Source organism: Phascolarctos cinereus, unplaced genomic scaffold (genome assembly GCF_003287225.1).
Source record: "Phascolarctos cinereus isolate Bilbo 61053 unplaced genomic scaffold, phaCin_HiC Scaffold_5;HRSCAF=322, whole genome shotgun sequence".
Classification (NCBI taxonomy): Eukaryota; Metazoa; Chordata; class Mammalia; order Diprotodontia; family Phascolarctidae; genus Phascolarctos; species Phascolarctos cinereus.
Genome location: NW_027555958.1, coordinates 116922627 through 116940900, shown reverse-complemented (window position 1 = coordinate 116940900; position 18274 = coordinate 116922627). Strand labels below are relative to the sequence as shown.

The window sequence follows — 18274 nt, the reverse complement described above, 5'->3', positions numbered from 1 at the left end:
ATAAAGCAGAGAAATTGTGAGAGTTTAAAACACTCAAAGTATGATTCTTTAAAAATAATAACTATATAACAATAACAATAGCTAACATTTATACAGTACTTACTATGTTCCAGGCACTGTGCTAAGCACTGAACAAACATTACCTCATACCATCCTTACAACATCCCTGGGAGGTAGGCGCTATTATTTTTTTCCATTTACAGTTGAGAAACCTGAGGCAACCATAGGTTAACTGACTTGCCTAGGGTCACACAGCTAGCAAGCATCTAAGGCTGGATTTGAACTCACATCTTCCTGACTCTAGGCACTACTGTATCACCTAACAGCAATTACAAAATCTGTAAATCTCTTATAAAAAGAGATTTATTAAAAATGTAAAGTTCAAGTGATCTCATAAAAATGGAATACCAAAAAAAAAACTTAGAAGGAAAGCAGATTAACTGCCTATATGCAGTATAGATATTGAAAAGCACTTTTTCCAGTGGTTTTGTCACTAAATTTGGTCCTGGTAGAGAAAGGTAAGATGGGCTAAGAAGAGAAGGCCCTGTAATATTGGAATATACCAGGACTTAACTTTGCCTAAAGAAACACTACTATGTAAGAATAACAAAGAACAGCTGGGAGATGAACCATGGTTCATCAATTCACCTCAGTATGTTAAATTATACACATACAATAACTAGCATTTACATGTAATATTGAAATGGAGTCTAATAGAGCAGATAGAGAACCAAACTAAGGTTGAGAAGACCTGAGTTTCAGTTCTTCTCACAACAAACCACTGGCTGTGTGACCCTGGGTAAGTCATTTAACCTTTTAGTGTTCCAGGCATCTCTCTAAAACTATTGTGGCAGAAAACCAACCCATATTGGAACAGGGAGTTGCCACTTGGGAATACCTATACCAAAGAAATCAAAGTTCCTTTCACCATCTGTGTGAATATGTGTGTATCCTTGCACACATGCACACACATGAACATGCATGCTGTCTCAAAATTCTTTGTGCACTTTTAAGCTATTAAAGTTATTTAAAGTATAAAAGCTATTTAGGTACTACAGCTTAAAATTGCATGAAGACTTTTGGGACACCCTGGAGATACACACACATACATATTATATATATATACACACACACACACACACACACACACACACATATATGTATATATATATACATATATGTATATATACATATATATGTATATATATACATACATATATATATATGTATATATATGTATATATACATATATGTATATATATATATATATATGGAGAGAGAGAGAGAGAGAGAGAGAGAGAGAGAGAGAGAGAGAGAGAGAGGGAGAGAGAGAGAGAGAGAGGGAAAGGGAGAAAACTTGCCAGAATGGTAATAGAAAGTTGCATTTTTTTCCCCTCCAGTTCTTTTTCCCTTAAAAAAATAAAGTAGGGACAGCTAGGTGGTGCAGTGGATAGAGCTCCAGCCTTGGAGTCAGGAGGACCTGAGTTCAAATCTGGCCTCAGACCAAACACTTGACACTTACTAGCTGTGTGACCCTGGGCAAGTCACTTAACCCCACTGCCTAGCCAAAAAAGCAAAACAAAACCAAAAAATAGTAAAGACATACTCAAAAGTTTCAAGAATATTATTAGAAGCAAAAACAATCAGAATATGAGGATCATCTTCTTTTACATTTTGACTCCAGTTAACTTTCCTTGCTCTGCCTGCCATCTGGTAGTGTGAGAGCTAATAGCTCCTACTAGATCTGGGTCCAAAAAGGTCAGTGTTAATGAAGCAATTTGTATTTCTCATCCAGAAATAGCTCAAAATTCAGCACTCTGTAACATTTTACCTTTTGTTATTTATAATACTTTTATTTCATATTTTTAGGTTATTTTGTTTGATTCTAAGCTTAATTTATCCATTATCACCAGATATTTTCCTTTTAGCTAGACAAGCTACAAACCTACTCATCATGTGCAATACTACTTTTCATAAACATAAAAAAAATTCTCATTCCACCCCCATCAATATTCTATTCTAGAATCTGTTCAGTCCCAGCTGGTTCAAACCCAAGGGACTTAATCAATTTTTAACCCTGGCTATCTAGCTTGCTGTGTTAATGTCCCATCTCTGCCTGAAGGCTTCACTCTAGATTTAAGTGATAAGTTTAAGCGTACTCTGTACAGCGTGACTAGTCCACCTAAATAAATGAGGGCACAAAGTAATGCCCTACAAGTAGCTGCACAGGTTAGTCTCCAAGCCCCTTCATGGCTTAATATTTACATAATTTCTACAAAAACCATACGAAAACTATCTATTTAGGAAGAAAAAACTGCTCCTTCTGTGATGCAAATTAAAATGACTAAGTTAGTAAGTCATTGTAGGTAAACAGAATGTCTAAGGTGTACAGAAACTCACAGTGAAATAGAATCAAAATATAATTTTTTTCTTTCAATTTTAGTACTATAGTAAAGATTAGAAAGTCACATAATGGGTCAATTTGGACAACTAAACTATTTTTAAAAAACATTTTATATCCTTTAAAAAGTAGGGTGTTTATATGACTTCTTTTCTTAACTCCAATATTTTATTTATATCTAATATGCGTGTACCTATCTTTTATAATTGATTAACATTTTAATTGCCAAAGAGAACTCATTCTTTAAAAAGTAATGCTGAGCTTCTTCTCTGACAATGTTTATGTCACTAAGTTTAAATCACATGGTAAATAATGCTTTGTTCTAAAAAGTCTCCTATCTTTGCTCTTTTTTATTCTTATTATAATGTAGTCTCTTAGTAATGCCTAACAAAATCTTGAGCTTTATAGTAACATTCATCTCAGCTTGTGATTTTATATTTTCTCTGGATTTGAATTACATGATTATGTATTGATTTTATTGTCTGGTTAGAATTATGAGATTTAACTTTCAAGCACACCCCCTGAAAAAAGGACATGTTTTGCTGTAAGACAGCTACTTATATTTATAAAAAGATAGTTGTATGATAGCTACAAGATATAGGAACATCAATGGTAATAGTTATGAATAGAACAGATTAAAATGCCATGCATGAAATATGATATGCAAGTCTAAAATGAAGTAAACATATGTGGAATGAAGACCACATGGAGTTTTAAATAACTAGTTTTTTGTTAGGATTTTCAAGAATTCAAATAGGGAGTGCTTGCTACTAAGTAAAAACCAAAAAATGAAAACAAAAAAACAACCTTCAGCAACCAGCAAGAAAAAAAAATCATTGCTATTAGCCTCTTCCATGGTCACCAGTGTCACTGTGCAGATGCCTCTCCTGGCAGGGAGCAGCGGCAGCCTCACTCACATACAGTACTGGTGCTAGGGGAATTGTTTTTGATTTTATGGAAAATTTATTCCTGCTTACCACTTTATTCCCTCTCAGGCTCTAAAACTACAGGATATATTTTTGATATTTTGATCTATAATCAGTACAGATGGTCTATTATGCCTATATTTGGTCTAAAATGACTCAAACTGTCAACTCTGCATTATTCAGGGGTGGATTATCTAGTCTATGCATTGTCCAAACCCTTTGCCCTCCCTATTTGCTGCTGGCTGTGATTAGATATTAAAAAGGGAAAGTCTCACAAAGAAAGAAAACTATGCATATAATAACCATTTCTGGACTTTATCTTTCTATTTCTATTCCAATTATGGCAGATAATTGAGAGTTGATTCTTAATACTCAAAAAGAATGTGGATATAAAGATGACAAAAATTGACAATTAACTATCACATTCTAAATTTTTAAACTTTAAAACTAAGGGACACACATATGTGTATACATGGAGATATATATATATATGATACATTCATGTACATGTATACATGCATAGATTACATCTACACACTCATATATGCATCATTTGTTTTAAAGGTAAAAATCTGTCAGTGTCAGAATTTGAACCAAGGTCCAGTGCTTTTGTTTTTGCTGGGTTGTTGTTGTTGTTGTTGTTGTTTTTTCCAGAAAACTAGTAAGCAAAACAAAAACCAAAAAACTAAGACTAGATCAGATTCTGACACTAAGAAAAAAAGTGTGACTGTGAACAAGTCAATTAATCTTTCTGATCCTTAGGTTCCTCATCTATAAAATGGAAATAAATAACACCTACACTATCTCCTTTGTAGTACTGAAAGAAAAGCACTTTGCTATCCTTGAAGTGCCAGAGAATGTGAATGTGAGTAGTTGTTAGTTATTATGGTAACCACTATTAGAGAAACCACTGTACTTTTCTTGATGTTCTTAGGCCTTAATACCTTCTGTAGATATTTCTTCCTGAGATCATTAACAAAGAGTGTTCCAAAACTTAGTATTGTTTCTACCATTTAAAAAAGTTTAAGGTAAGCATCAAATCTTTATTACCAAGGACTATGCTTTAGAAACTGCAAGTTAGAGAGCTAGATTCTAGCCTGAGTTCCATTCCTATTAACTATGTGACCCAGAGCCAGTCCATATTCCTTCTCTGTATCTCAGCTTTTCTAACTGTAAAATTCAGATTTTGGGTTATAGAATCTCTAAGATATTCTAAAATAATAATCTACGAATCCACGAGAACCTCTTTCACAACTGAAATTTTAGAAGACAGCAGGTATGTCCATGAAAAAATCTTTCTCAAGTTGAATAGCTGAAACATCAAGTCTTACCATTAGCCTTCAGTAAGATAGGCAGACAATTTTAATTTTTAAATTAAGATTTTCTTCATTGAATTAAGTGCTAGATTGCAGATAAAAGTATTATTTATGTCATATAGCTAAATGCAAAAGTGGTAAAATTCTGCAAGAAAAAAATAAGTAAAAATTTTAAAAGGCTCTAGCCTAAATTTGCATATGTTCCCCAGAAGCATAGCAAACTTGATTGAACTGTAAAAGCATACCAGTTACATTAATAGGAACCACATCTGTCTGGACTGTTTGCGCTTGCTGTCGCATCTTCTCCTCTGGTGTTGGTAGCGGAAGTGACTTGGTCCAGTTTGTCTGGGTGTTAATATCAGATAAATCATTTGAATTTGGAGTTCTGGCTTTCCTGGTAGCAATAAGTTTTTCTTCCTCTGAGGAATCGATGGAACACTGAAAGAAAAAGAGAAAGGTACATGGCATGTAAATAGCTGAGGAATACAGCTTTTAAATTTTTATTTTACTATTTTTTAACCAGGGTCTAACAAATCTGATCCAGTCAAAAGAACTGGCAAGGTTGGACACTGAGGGTTCCAATGAAAACATTCGTAGGTCTTGAATATTTACCAGTGATTTTTGTAGTCAACATCTAAGAAGGATGTGGTAAACCTCAAAAGCCAGCACAGCTTCATCAATAAATAGATCATGCCTTAATTCAATCCATCTCCAATTGTTTGTTTGTTTGTTTGTTTGTTTAAATTTTGTGCCAAAGATGTGGATAAAGGCATACTTGATTTGCTTATCAGATCTGCAGGTGACACAAGACTGGGAAGGATAACCAATGCACTTGGTGACACAGTCTGGATTCAGAAAATTAAAATTAAAAGCAGAAAACTGGACCTAATCTATAATGTGATTTCATAGGATTAAATATAAAGTCAGAGATTTGCAGAGTCATAGACTTGGAGCTAGATGGAGTCTTGGAGAGCATCTGGTACAGCCCCTTCATTTTACAGATAAAGAAACTGAGCCCAGAGAGACTGCCTGGGGAAATAGTAGGCTCCCCCTCACTGGGAAGTCTTTAGGCAAAAGCTTGAAGGATTTGGCCATTTGACAGAAATGTTGTAAAAAATCTTGTTTAGATACAAGTATGACTAGGTTGGCCTCTGAAATTCTTTGCAACTCTGAGATTCTGTGCTACTCTTCCATGGGCCTAGAGAGACAAGTTGAAGAAACACTATTGCTTAGGGGTTATATTTTCCATTTTAATAAATAATTCTTGAATCCAGCAAAAAAAAAAATCTGTCCATACCACAATTTTTAAGCCTATTCTAATTTGTTCCGGACTTTAGATTTAAGGGTTAGTTCTTATAAGAAACAGCTATTGCAGACCAACCATTCCTGCTCTTCTCAAAACATAAATAAATAAATATACAGAAACATCAGTGTGAAATTGTTAAAGTATATCAAGCTTTAATAAAGCTTTACTCTGAACCTTATCAGAGCTCTATGGGAAACATTGCTTGCTGCATCAGTTTTGATAAAGATTCACATACTAACAAAATAACCTTCAATGCCCTTCTTCCTACAGCACCTTAAAAGGTATTCATTTAAAGGAGGAGCTTTTTTGGCAGTCCACTGGTGACGAACTTAAAGCCAGAGCTTAGCTTCACTCAATGACCAGAGGACACTGCAGACTCATCAAAAATAGATGCTGTGGGGGTCAAGCAATTCTGCTTTTGTGGGAAACTACATAGTAACTGAATAGAAGCTCCTCTAATGATGCGCTGTAACTGCACTCTCTTTTCAAAGTCTGTCTCCATCCATTTCTAATTGCATTGTAACATTTTGTGAGGAAATATGAAATATAAGCTGTAGAAAAACTGTTATGATATTACTGTCATCATCATCATCATCACCATCATCATTATTTAAAATTGGTAGTGGTGATTGCTTGCCAATTACTAAGGTTATCTTACCATTTAAATTACTTTACTTACTCAGACAACAATAATAAAGATAAGCCCTTTCAAACTGTGCTTTAAAACTCACACAGCAAACTCTGTATTCATTTTTTTTCTCGTTTGATTCTTAAAACAATCCTCTACGATGAATAGGGTAGGGATGCGTTTTGTAGATGAGAAAACAAGGTCAAAGAAATAAAGTGACTTGATCAAAGCCATGCAACCAGCTGGGGAATGCATGACCAGGACTCAGATCCAGGTTATTATGTTCCCTAGTGCAGCATTCTGCTACATCATGACTGCTCAGCTCAATAAAATTTGAAAACCAGCACTAAAATCACAATGAGAAGACAGTAGGATAGTGGAAAGAACATTGGATGACAAGTCAGAAGATCTATCTCTTGGCTTCGCCTCTGCCACTCACTCTTCCTGTGGGCCTTGAGCAGGGCACTTAACTTTGCTGAGCCTCAGTTTCATCATCTGCAAAATGGGAGTAAGAATGCTCACCCTATCTCAAAAGGCTATTGAGAGCATTAAATGATATAACATACATATGTTACAATATAAACTTAATGTACTGTCATTATAACAGAAAATACATTCCTGAAAAAACAGAACTGGTACATAGGTATATAAGTATACATGCGCTGCATATATGTGCACATATTTAGTGGATGATAGTAGCAAAGGTTTTGGGAGGAAAGGCATACTAAAATCTGAATATTCATTAGTAAATCCCAGTACAGTTGGCTCAAGTTATCCCTGTTATAAACTATTTTTAATTGAGTTCCAGTTTCTTTTATTTTTAAGGCACAACAAAGAAAGTGGTATGTGATTTTTTTTAATGGCATAGATAGGTCTAAAGAATAAGAACATTGATTTAAAAGTAGGTCTCACTAATATTATTACATTTGTCCCTTTTAAATTTGTCTGTCATTATAATTAAGATGGTTCAAATTTGATGTCATTCTAATCAAACTGTTGTAGTTGGCAATGATGACTGAAAGGCAGATGGAAACTGAAGCATAAAGATGTATCAGAGATGCCCAGCCTTTTTTGGAGAAGACATCCTATTGTCTTTCTTTGCAAACACATTTCCATCCCTATCCATACCCTAACACTTTATAGCCCAAACAGAAATAGAGATATAGGTACAAAGATATATATATATATATATATATATGTATTCACACATCCATATATACACATATGCATATATTTAAAAGACCTTGGATAAATCATTTAATCCCTCTTGAGCTCAGATTCCACCTCTATAAAATGAATATATGATCTCTAAGATCTTTTCCAGCTCTACATCTATAATTCAGTGGAGATAATTGGATTTATGTTTGGATGTAGTAAAATCAGGAATGGGATTGACATTTATCTGTCTCTCAAACAAGTCACTTTTCAAGGCAGTGGGAACCCTCTAACCATAACTGGAAATAAGGTTAGATGCTTTTACTCAACTTATCCTAAAAAATGAAGACAACTTTACAATAGGGTCTAGTATGATGGTTTAAAAAACCCAAATGTTAATAAAATAAGGTTTGCTTTGTTGATTCATTTTAAATGGAAAGAAAGCAAAGTATTCAGGTGATGGACAATCCTATTCTCTACTACACAAAAGTTTCTCTTTTTTGTCCATTTTTGGTGAAACAGTGTTCTACCCATTGTGTATGTTTCAATGCTGGTGATAGGCCCCAGTAACCTACTTTTCCCTTGATAGTGTCAGAATTGATAACTGTCACAATGAAACAATACTATACTGTATACCTCAGCTTCCATGAGGCAGTCACTAGGGAGTGCGTCAATATGACAAATGACAAAGATAATACATTTTCTAAAGCTCCATGTACTCTTCTGAGAAAATTTCCCAGGCAAGTAAAGCTCAGATAATAGTTAATGCAAATGGAGCAATAAGTCAGTGCCATGATCCACTATTTACTGACCTCTATATTCAGTGTCCTTCTTAAAACATGACATCAATTTCAGAATCATTACCTATTGAGGTGATTCCCTCTCTACTATCTGTCTGTGAACTCTTCACATACTCCCCAGCCTCACCTTTCCAGTGTCTACATCTTCCTATGCTTTCCTAATACATTTTGTGTCTAGAAATCCATTCTATAGTCACAAATTAGTGAACCTCTTTACTTCCTATTCTTTCCACCCTCCTATACCAAGAAAAACCTTGCTCTCTTCAGATGAAAATGCATCTTTAACCATTGTTTCTAATACTAAATGCTCCTCTCATTCCTGTGAAGCCTTAGGTCAGGAAGAGTAGGCCTATCTTTGATGCTTATTCTCACTTTCAAACAATTCCTTTGACTCCACTATAACCCAGCAACCTGCTCTCCTTTGAGGATTACTTCATTGATGTTTATTACCAACACGTACACTTAAATCCAATGACAATGGCATTTTGGTAATTTCACAAACAAGACACTCCATCTCTCAGCTCCAGGAATTTTCTCTGGCTGTCCCCCATGCCTGGAATGCTCTCCCACTTCCACTCTGGTTACTGACCTTTCTAGTTTTCTTTAAATTCCAACAAAACTCCTTTCTTTTACTAGAAGCCTTCCCGAAAACCTCTTAACTCTGGTGCCTTTCCTCCATTAATTATTTCCTATTTCCTTTAATCCTGTATATAACTTGCTTTGTTAGCATGTTATCTCCCACATCAGACTGTAAGTTCCTTGAGGACAGGGACCATCTTTTGTCCTATTTATTTTTATCCCCAGAGCTTAGCACAATACCTCGCAAATAGTAAGTAATTAATAAATGTTTATTGACAGATTATCCAGTCCCAATCTTTGTTGAAGTTATCTACTAACTTAAAGGTTATTCTTTATTCTTTTTCAAGGGGTTCATGTCCTGGATCCTACTCTTCTTCTCTACCCCAGCCCCTGACCTCATAGTGGAGACATCAATATAAACGGTGACATCTTCTCGAACACTCTGGCCTCTTTACTCACTAGCCTCTTAAATGTCAATGAACCCCATATTCACCCCACTTAAACCACATGCCCACAACCTGATCATTACCCATAACTGTTCTACCTCAATATTTCAGATCTCTGAAATTTCCCTCTCCAATCACATCCTCCTAACCTTCACTGTCACCTTCAACCTCACTCCTCCTAACCTATTAATTGCACTTTCCATGATCTCTCCAGTCCTTCTCATTTTCCTAATCCATCACCCCTGTGGTAGTCTCACTTTCTACCCTTCAGTCTTTACCCTATAGCTGAAAAGTTCAACCATATACCATCAGCTAGCTTGAATTATTTGTCCTATTTCCAGCCAGGCTTTGCAAAGCATCAAGTCTGGCTTACCCTCAATATCAGTCTTCTTTGCTCCTACTTTATATGCTGTTGATTGCTGCTAGAAAAAGTAAGGCAACTATGTTGACTGGATTCACTATAAATTTATGTTATCTAATCTCAACAGGGCCCTAACTAATATAGGGAAACCCTTTTTTATTCCTGCCTGATTGGCTCTCTATCATTCTCCAAATCTCTCCTTGCTCAAAACTTTCACCATCCTCCTTCTTTCTTCCATCTCAATAAAGAATCTCATCTCTTATTTTACTAAATAATAATAATAATAATAATAGATCCATAGTCATCTTCTCAAAATGTCAAAATCCTTCATCATACCTCATTCTTTCCTCCTTTGTTCCAGTCTTTGATGAAGAGGTGTCCTTTCCTGCCAAGGCCAACTCTTCTTAGTGTACTGCTCTTTAACCCATTCTCCTCCTTATCTTCCCCTCCCCTATAAATAATCCACACTCTTTCATCATCAATCTCTCCTTATCCACTGACTTCTTCTATGCCACCTTCAATTATGACAATGTCTCCCCAACCTTAAAAAAAAACCCTTCAATTGACCCCATTATTCCTTCAAGTTATCACCCTACATGTCTCCTCTCTTTTACAGTCAAACTTTTCAAAAAGATCATGCACCATTTCCTCAGCTCCCACTCACTTCTCAATCCCTTAAAATTTATATTCTGCATCCATTCACCTCCACATTTACTAATAACCTCTTTTTATTGTTTTTGTTTTTAAATTTTTATAAATATTTTGTTTTTACATTACCTTCCTTTCTCAATATATTTTTCTACTACTCCCTTCCTTACAATAAAAAGAAAGAAAAAATAGTTCAGCAAAACAAATGGAAATATCAACCACATCCGACATTTATATTCAGAGTTTCGTACTCATAGTCCCAAGGAAGAAGGTACATTCTCATTATTCCTCTTTGGCACCAACCTTAGTCATTATAACCTTACAGCACTTCGTTTCTATATTGTTGTTTTTCTTTCCTTTTATATCATTGTTGTCATTATGTATATTATTTTCCTGCTTCTCTGTATTGCTTTCCTGGTTCCTTGTATCATTTCATGTAAGTCTTCCCATGATTCTTTGTACTCACATTCATATTCCTCACAATTTATTTAGCCATTTCCCCAATAAATGGGCATTTCCTTTGTTTCAAGTTCTTGGCTACTACAAAAAGTGCTGCTATAAATATTCTGATGTATAGAGTAGGTAATTATGTTAGGTCGCCAAATATATCTTGGATTTCAGACTCTTAATTAAAGATAGTCTAATGATCTCAAATGCAAAATCAAATGGTCTTTTCTCAGTCTTCAGACTACTACTTGATCTATCTTCAGTGGTCAATACCGGTGAACCCCCCCAACCCCTTCCAGGATACTCTTCCTTTCCTTAGCTCCCATAATGCTATTTTTTGGGTTTTGTTTCTCCTCCTCTCTATATAGCCATTCCTTCCTATTTTTCTTTGAGGAATCATTATCCTTCTACTACCACTTAAGCATAGGAGTCCCTCAGGGCTCTGTCCTAGAAGTTCTTCTCTTCTAACTTTTCACTTCTCCTGTGATCTCACTAGATCCCATGGTTTCCATTATTATCTCTAGATAGGTAACTCTGAAGTCTAAACATCTATCTAACTTTAATCTCTCAATTCTAGTCCAGTTTAACCAATTTGCATCCTGTATATTTTAACTGGGTGTTCCTTATTTCAAATTCACCATGCAAAAAAAGGAAATTCATATTTTCCCCTAAAACTCAACCTTTCTCAAAACTTCCTTATTTCTGTTAAGGGCACTACCTAGTTTTTACCTTGGAGTCATCCTTCGCTCTCCCATCTCCCTCATTCTATATCCTATAAGTTGGCAAGTCTTGTTAATTCTGCCTCCACAATATCTCTAGTATAGCCTTATCTCTACTTACACAGTTTCTACTACATTTGAAGACCTCATAACTTCTTACTTGGATTTATGTCTCTTAATTAGTTTCCCTGTTTCCAGTCTCTGCCCTCTACCCTCTACAGCTGCCAAATTGACATTATTAAAACATATATGATGCGGGCAGCTAGGTGGCACAGTGAATAGAGCACCGGCCCTGAATTCAGAAGGACTAAAACATATATGATTACATGACACCCCCCCATTCAAAAATCTTTAGTGGCTCCCCCTAAGATAAGATATGTTAGTGCCCCAGCTTTGTATTTAAGGCCCTTCGCTATCTGCCCCTCCCTTCAACCTATTCCAGTCTTATTTCATATTACTCCCTCCTTCATGCACTCTCTGTTCTAATCAAATTGGCTTGCTAGCTATTCCCCACATATTACACTCCATCATTTACCTTTGCACAAGTGGCTCTCTACTTTTTGAGTATTATGTGCCTTCCCTCCATACCTCAGCCTCACAGGATCTTTAGCCAATCTCAAAACACAGATGTCACTGCCTATACAATCCTCCAAGTTGTAAGTATGTGCTCGCTCTCTCTCTCTCTCTCTCTCTCTCTCTCTCTCTCTCTCTCTCTCTCTCTCTCTCTCTCTCTCTCTGTCTCATACAAATACCATGGTGCAGGCCTTCCTCACCTCACATCTGGACTGTTGGAACAGTCTACTGGTTGGTCTCCCTGCCTTAAGTCTCTCCCCACTCCAGTCTACCTTCCAATTAGACGTTAACACAACACTCAAAGAGGCAGCCTAAACAACTAGACTGCTGAGTGAGGAAGGAGAGAAAAGAAAGAATAAGGAGAAATCGATTCAACAAGAACATACAATACACACATGTACGTCAGAACAGGAAAAACGTACAATCACTGTAAAGGCTGAATTATGTAACAGGCCAGAGGCACCATTCCTGAAACTATAGTCTTTGCAATTTAAAACACAAGTTAGTAATAAGGTGGGGAAAATTGATCTTCATAAAATGCAGGTCTGACCATAGCATCCCCTGATTCAATAAACTCCAGTGGTTCCCTATTATTACCTCCAGGATCAAATGTAAAATCACCTGCCTGGCTTTCAGAGTCCTTGTTAATTTGACCCTCCTACCTTTCCAGTTTTTCTACAACTTATTCCCCTCCATGTACTCAGATATTCAATTTCCTTGCTGTTACTTGAACATGACAATCAGTCTCCAGACTGTGTTTATACTGGCCACCCTCCATGTCTATAATGCTCTCCATCCTCATCTCTACTTACTAGCTTCTCTGACTTTAAGTCTCAGTTAAAGGTCCATCTTCTTAAAGGTTTTCCCAGTCCTCCTTATTCTTAATACCTTCTCTCTGAGAGTATTTCCAATTATCCTATATCCTATTCCTATATCTCTACATTTTGTTTGTACATAGCTGTTTGCATATTGTCTCCTTTATTATACTCTGAGCTCCTTGAGAGCAAAACTGATTTTTTTCCCAGAATATCTTCAGAATATAATACAACATCTGGCACATAGTGGGTGCTTAATAAATGCTAGTCAACTGACTACTAAAGTCTATTCTTATTTGTAAACCCCTGGAGGTAGTCATTCTCACTTTTACTCAATAGTTCCATTTTGTGAATCAGATATATCCTATTTGGTTTCCTTCTAATTAGATAATTTTTAAACAATGTTAGACAATGCTTGTATTTCTGTAACTTATTAATGAACAAGTCAGGTGAAAGTTTAAAATCCATTCTCATATTATGGGATTCTCTTTAAAAATTTCTCATTTACCTTTTCAATTACTAAGGCTTCCTATTTCTAGCATCCCCTTCCCTGAAGGTGGCATTTTAATGCCACCCCCAATGAAAATACTACCTGAACTGCACCATATTAATTCTGATGTGAACCTAAGTTATTCTGTTAGCACACGATGGTCAGTGTACATGTACTAATGCTAACAGCTCATATTTACACAGTATCTTATGGTTTATTTAGCAATTTCTTCATAATAACCCTATGAGGCACATAGTACACAAGTATTATTCACAATTTAGAGATAAGGTGTAACAACTGCAAAGGGGTTAAGCGACTTGTCCACAGTTACAGTGCCAGTAAGTAGCATACTGGAGACTAAAAATCAGAGCTTGTGACTTCACCCACTACATCATGTTGCTTCTGCACTTTGTTACACAAAACAGCAAGTATTGACCCCCTAATTCTACAATCTTACAAGGCAGATTCCATAGTAGAGAATATTATGATTAATTCATTAGTTATGAGTGGAAAAAAAAGTGGAAGATGTAATAAGATGGTATCAAGCTATATATATGGCAGCTGGTAGAGAGGTGGACAGGTACCTTGAAGCTCCATGGGACCAAGTCACTGCAGACGTTAACACAACACTCAAAGAGGCAGCCTAAACAACTAGACTGCTGAGTGAGGAAGGAGAGAAAGAAAGAATAAGGAGAAATCGATTCAACAAGAACATACAATACACATATGTACGTCAGAACAGGAAAAACGTACAATCACTGTAAAGGCTGAATTACGTAACAGGCCAGAGGCACCATTCCTGAAACTATAGTCTTTGCAATTTAAAACACAAGTTAGTAATAAGGTGGGGAAAATCCTTTTTTGTTATTGTTACTGCTTCAATTTTCTTTTCCTCCAGGAAAATATGAAGCTTAAATCCATATACATAGTAGCACATGTGAACTTGTCTCAAATCCAATAACTCTTATGAAGATGTTATCTGATATGTTTTAGTTAAGATCATGAAACTTGTGGGACCTAGAAAAATATGTAGTAATCCTTTCTTTCTGGGTTGTCTATTATGGGTTATCATTGTTTTTTTGCTTAATTTCTCTATAATCTCATTAACTATAATGCCCCAATAGCACTACCTTGATCTGCATGATCCCAACAAATCCTCAATGGAATTATTTATTCAATGAGCTAGATTCCTTCTCCTAGATCTTTTAATATTTCATGAATACTAGGGATACTTTCCCACATTTTTTTTCCCTTTTTCATATTATTAGTGAAAAAGAATAGTCATCCCATTTTTAATGTAATCAAAGAGAATTTGCATCATGCCAGGAAAGAAAATGAAAAGGGAAATCAACGATATGTCAGTTCCTGGTATAATCAACACATTTTCTCTTCTTCATTTATGGGTTTTTTTGATAACATTTAAGCAATACTTAATTTCACCATTGGAGGAGGGGTACTACTTCCATTGAAACAGATGACACTTTTTTTTTATATATAACTGAGTAAGTGGTCTCTGAGATGTGCTGGGGATGAAAAGTTAATCACCCACAGCCAACCTAGTCATGAGGCAGAAGAAATTAAAGTGGTATTTTGAAAAAATCAAACATACTGATCTTTCCCATTCCCCTCCCCCACAAGCTCAAACTTCAGTGAAAAACATTTAAAGTCTGTAGCAGGTTAAAAGGCTTATGGGGCAATTTTGCTAATGGGTAAAATCCTACTATGCCTTAAGATAGGAGTGACAGTTAACAGTGCTCCATTAATCAGTATTATTCAAAGCTGTCAGTTTCCCATCTGCCCACCTATCTGCTTTGTACTAAATTACAGTTTGAGTGACACATTAGTAAAAAGGTAATTCAGTTTTTAAAGTATTTATTTTGCAGTAAATTGTTTTAAATTTATACTGAAAGTTTCTGAAAGAAAATTAATTTCACTATTATAAAATATATTAAAAATTACAACAATTTTATTTTTGCCAACGTACCAATGAAAAAAATCTGAAAAATAAAATAATATTCTTGGACGTTTAATAGCATTGCTTAAGACAATTAAGTGTTTAGTTGATCAGAGTACTATGCAGCAGTTTGGCTTAAGTAACATATGGACAATTTAAGAAATATAACAAAATTCATAGACTAATGCATAAAAGGACAGTTTTTATACCTTTTCTTTTTACTAAAAAATTGGCTTGATAAAATCATTCATGTAATAATTTCAAAGATATTTTTAATATAATCATGTTTCACAAAACTTTATCACATTACCTATCACAATATTGCCCCTTGAATTTTGATAGTTTTCCATTCCAAGCAAATAAAAATATTCTAACATGCTAAACATTACTCAAAAAAAGTAGGAAGATGGAAAACATAATTAGTCAGTTTCATGGTTAAAGACACACAAAAGTGACAAAAAATAGCACAGAAAGTAACTGAGAAATCCTTAAAGACTTCACTGGGGTGACTAGATGGCTGAGTAGCAGGCACTGGAATGAGAAGAGAAGAGGAAATTTAACTTAAGAACACTTTTCCCGTGGGACTTTTTGATTATCTAATAGATCAGATTATAGGAGCCAGAACCAGAAGTGAATTCAGATACAATGGAAAGAGCCCTGCCTTTGGAATCAGAGAAGCTGGATTCAAATTACACTTCTCTCTCTTACTACAATGTAACCCTATATAAATATCCTAAACTTTCTGGGCCTCATTTTTCTCATCTGTAAAAAGGGGTTGCTGGACTAGACGACCTCTAAGGTACCTTCCAAGTCTAAATCTAAGATCAGAAATGAACTATTTAAAATCTCTTTGCTTAAAAGCTTATTAAACTAAAGTTCAGAGAGCAGCATGGCTTGTCCAAAGTCACTTACCCAGCAAGAGTCAAAGCTAAAATTAGAACCTAGAACTTTTCGGTTCTAACTCTAGAAATCTACTACACATCACAAAACCCTCATTATTTAACAGATAAAGAAACTGAAGCACTGGGGAGATTAAGCAATCTATTCAAAGTCACTGAGCTAGTTAGAGGGAAAAGTTGAAGCCTAGAATTCAGCTCTTTTGATTTCCAGTCCAATTGTTCTTTCCACTATTCCATGAAGCCCTATGTTCCTATGGAACAGCCATTAATGTAGAAACATCTAGGATCAACAGTGACATGAGCATATGATATAGTGATTTTGATATATAAAGATAATACTAGCATCTCTGACCACAGAAGCACATGGACTCTGTTCCTCTAGTGGTGATGGATTTGTTTGTTTCCATCCACCAGGTTCTCTTATGATAGCTCACAACTAAGAATGAACAGTTTGGGGTTTAAGGGATCTAGTCTGTGGTCATAGAATAGTGAAAAGCTAACCGACCCAGGAAGAGCCCTTCATCTCCCATTGGTGAAGTGACCCTCTCTTCCCATTGCTGAATTCCCCCAGAATTTCCATTTTGAGGGAGGGTTGAGATCAGCCATCCCTTAGTCTTTTCCTGGTTCCACTCCTGACTATTTGAACTTTGCCACTAAGTTTCCTTCTCCATCATCTTCCAACTTCAGCTCCTTTTCCTGCATTATCTTTCCTGATTAGAAACTAAGTTCCTTGAGGGATGGGATTTCTTTTTGCTTGTATTTGTATTCCCAGAACAAAGCTTATTGCCTTCTACATAGTAAACAATAAATGCTTACTGACTTCTTAACAGGAAGTTTGTAGCAATTGAATCCACTAGCCTGATCCTATCAGTGAAGGTACAATTATCCTAAACTCTTGAAATTATGTTCCTCTTTACCATTAGATTGAGTTTATTTGTAAAAGATAGGCAGTTTTTCTACAACGGTGCCATCGGTGTCCAATGAACCATTGAGTTGGGGCGGAAACCAACAGGACTGAGTCCCACAGTTTTCCAATCTTGGTAGAGGTGAACACAGCTCTTGTGTACAGCCTACACATTAAACCAGCATGTTTCCCATAATATTTGTACTAGGTTGTGGTCTTTGAAATGTTAATATATTATACAACCAAACTAAAGCTATTGGTTATTATTATACCCAATCCATTTACAAAATATCAAGATCAAAGAAAATCCTTCAAGGAAAGTGAAGCATCAGCAACACAAAACTCTAACAAAAACTGAACATTTAACAATAGTATTCAAAAACAAGTTACTAGCAAGTATATTTAACTCTGCTTTTAATTATTTGGGTGTAAAATTATTACATTTCTGACATTAATAGACTCTTACCCCAGACACCTTTATATTTATGTCTATAGCAAAATCACTTTGGTTATAGTCCCCTTGAAGCCCAAAGCTGATTTTAAACTGTGACTAAAACCACAGAAATCTAATCAAACTCTTGTTTGGATAATTAGTGGGTTATTCAATACTACTTTAAATATAAAATTGAATAAGGCAACATCCCCACAAACCTTCATACCCTTATCTTCATTCTAGCTTTAAAAATAAGCTTATTTTTACTTACTTTATAAGTAAATAAGTATGATTACCCCAAGGATATTATCAGAGAATGGAAACTACAAAGAAAGCAAAACCCAAACCTGAAATTGCATTAGACTACACTGTTAGTCTACACCATAGACTAGTCTAATATTTATTCCTAATCAATATAAAGTACATGGACTATTTAGAATAACAAGAGTTAAATGTGGAAAAGATGTTACAGAA

General features: G+C 35.5%; 1 protein-coding gene across 1 annotated transcript in view; it reads right to left on the bottom strand.

The window, feature by feature from the left end:
• The window catches only part of NHSL1 (NHS like 1), a 268426-nt gene that overhangs the window by 21836 nt on the left and 228316 nt on the right, over positions 1 to 18274 (bottom strand). Inside the window, 1 exon segment of the mRNA XM_020973759.2 lies at positions 4889 to 5081. Within this exon segment, the coding sequence (XP_020829418.1) occupies positions 4889 to 5081 (193 nt within the window).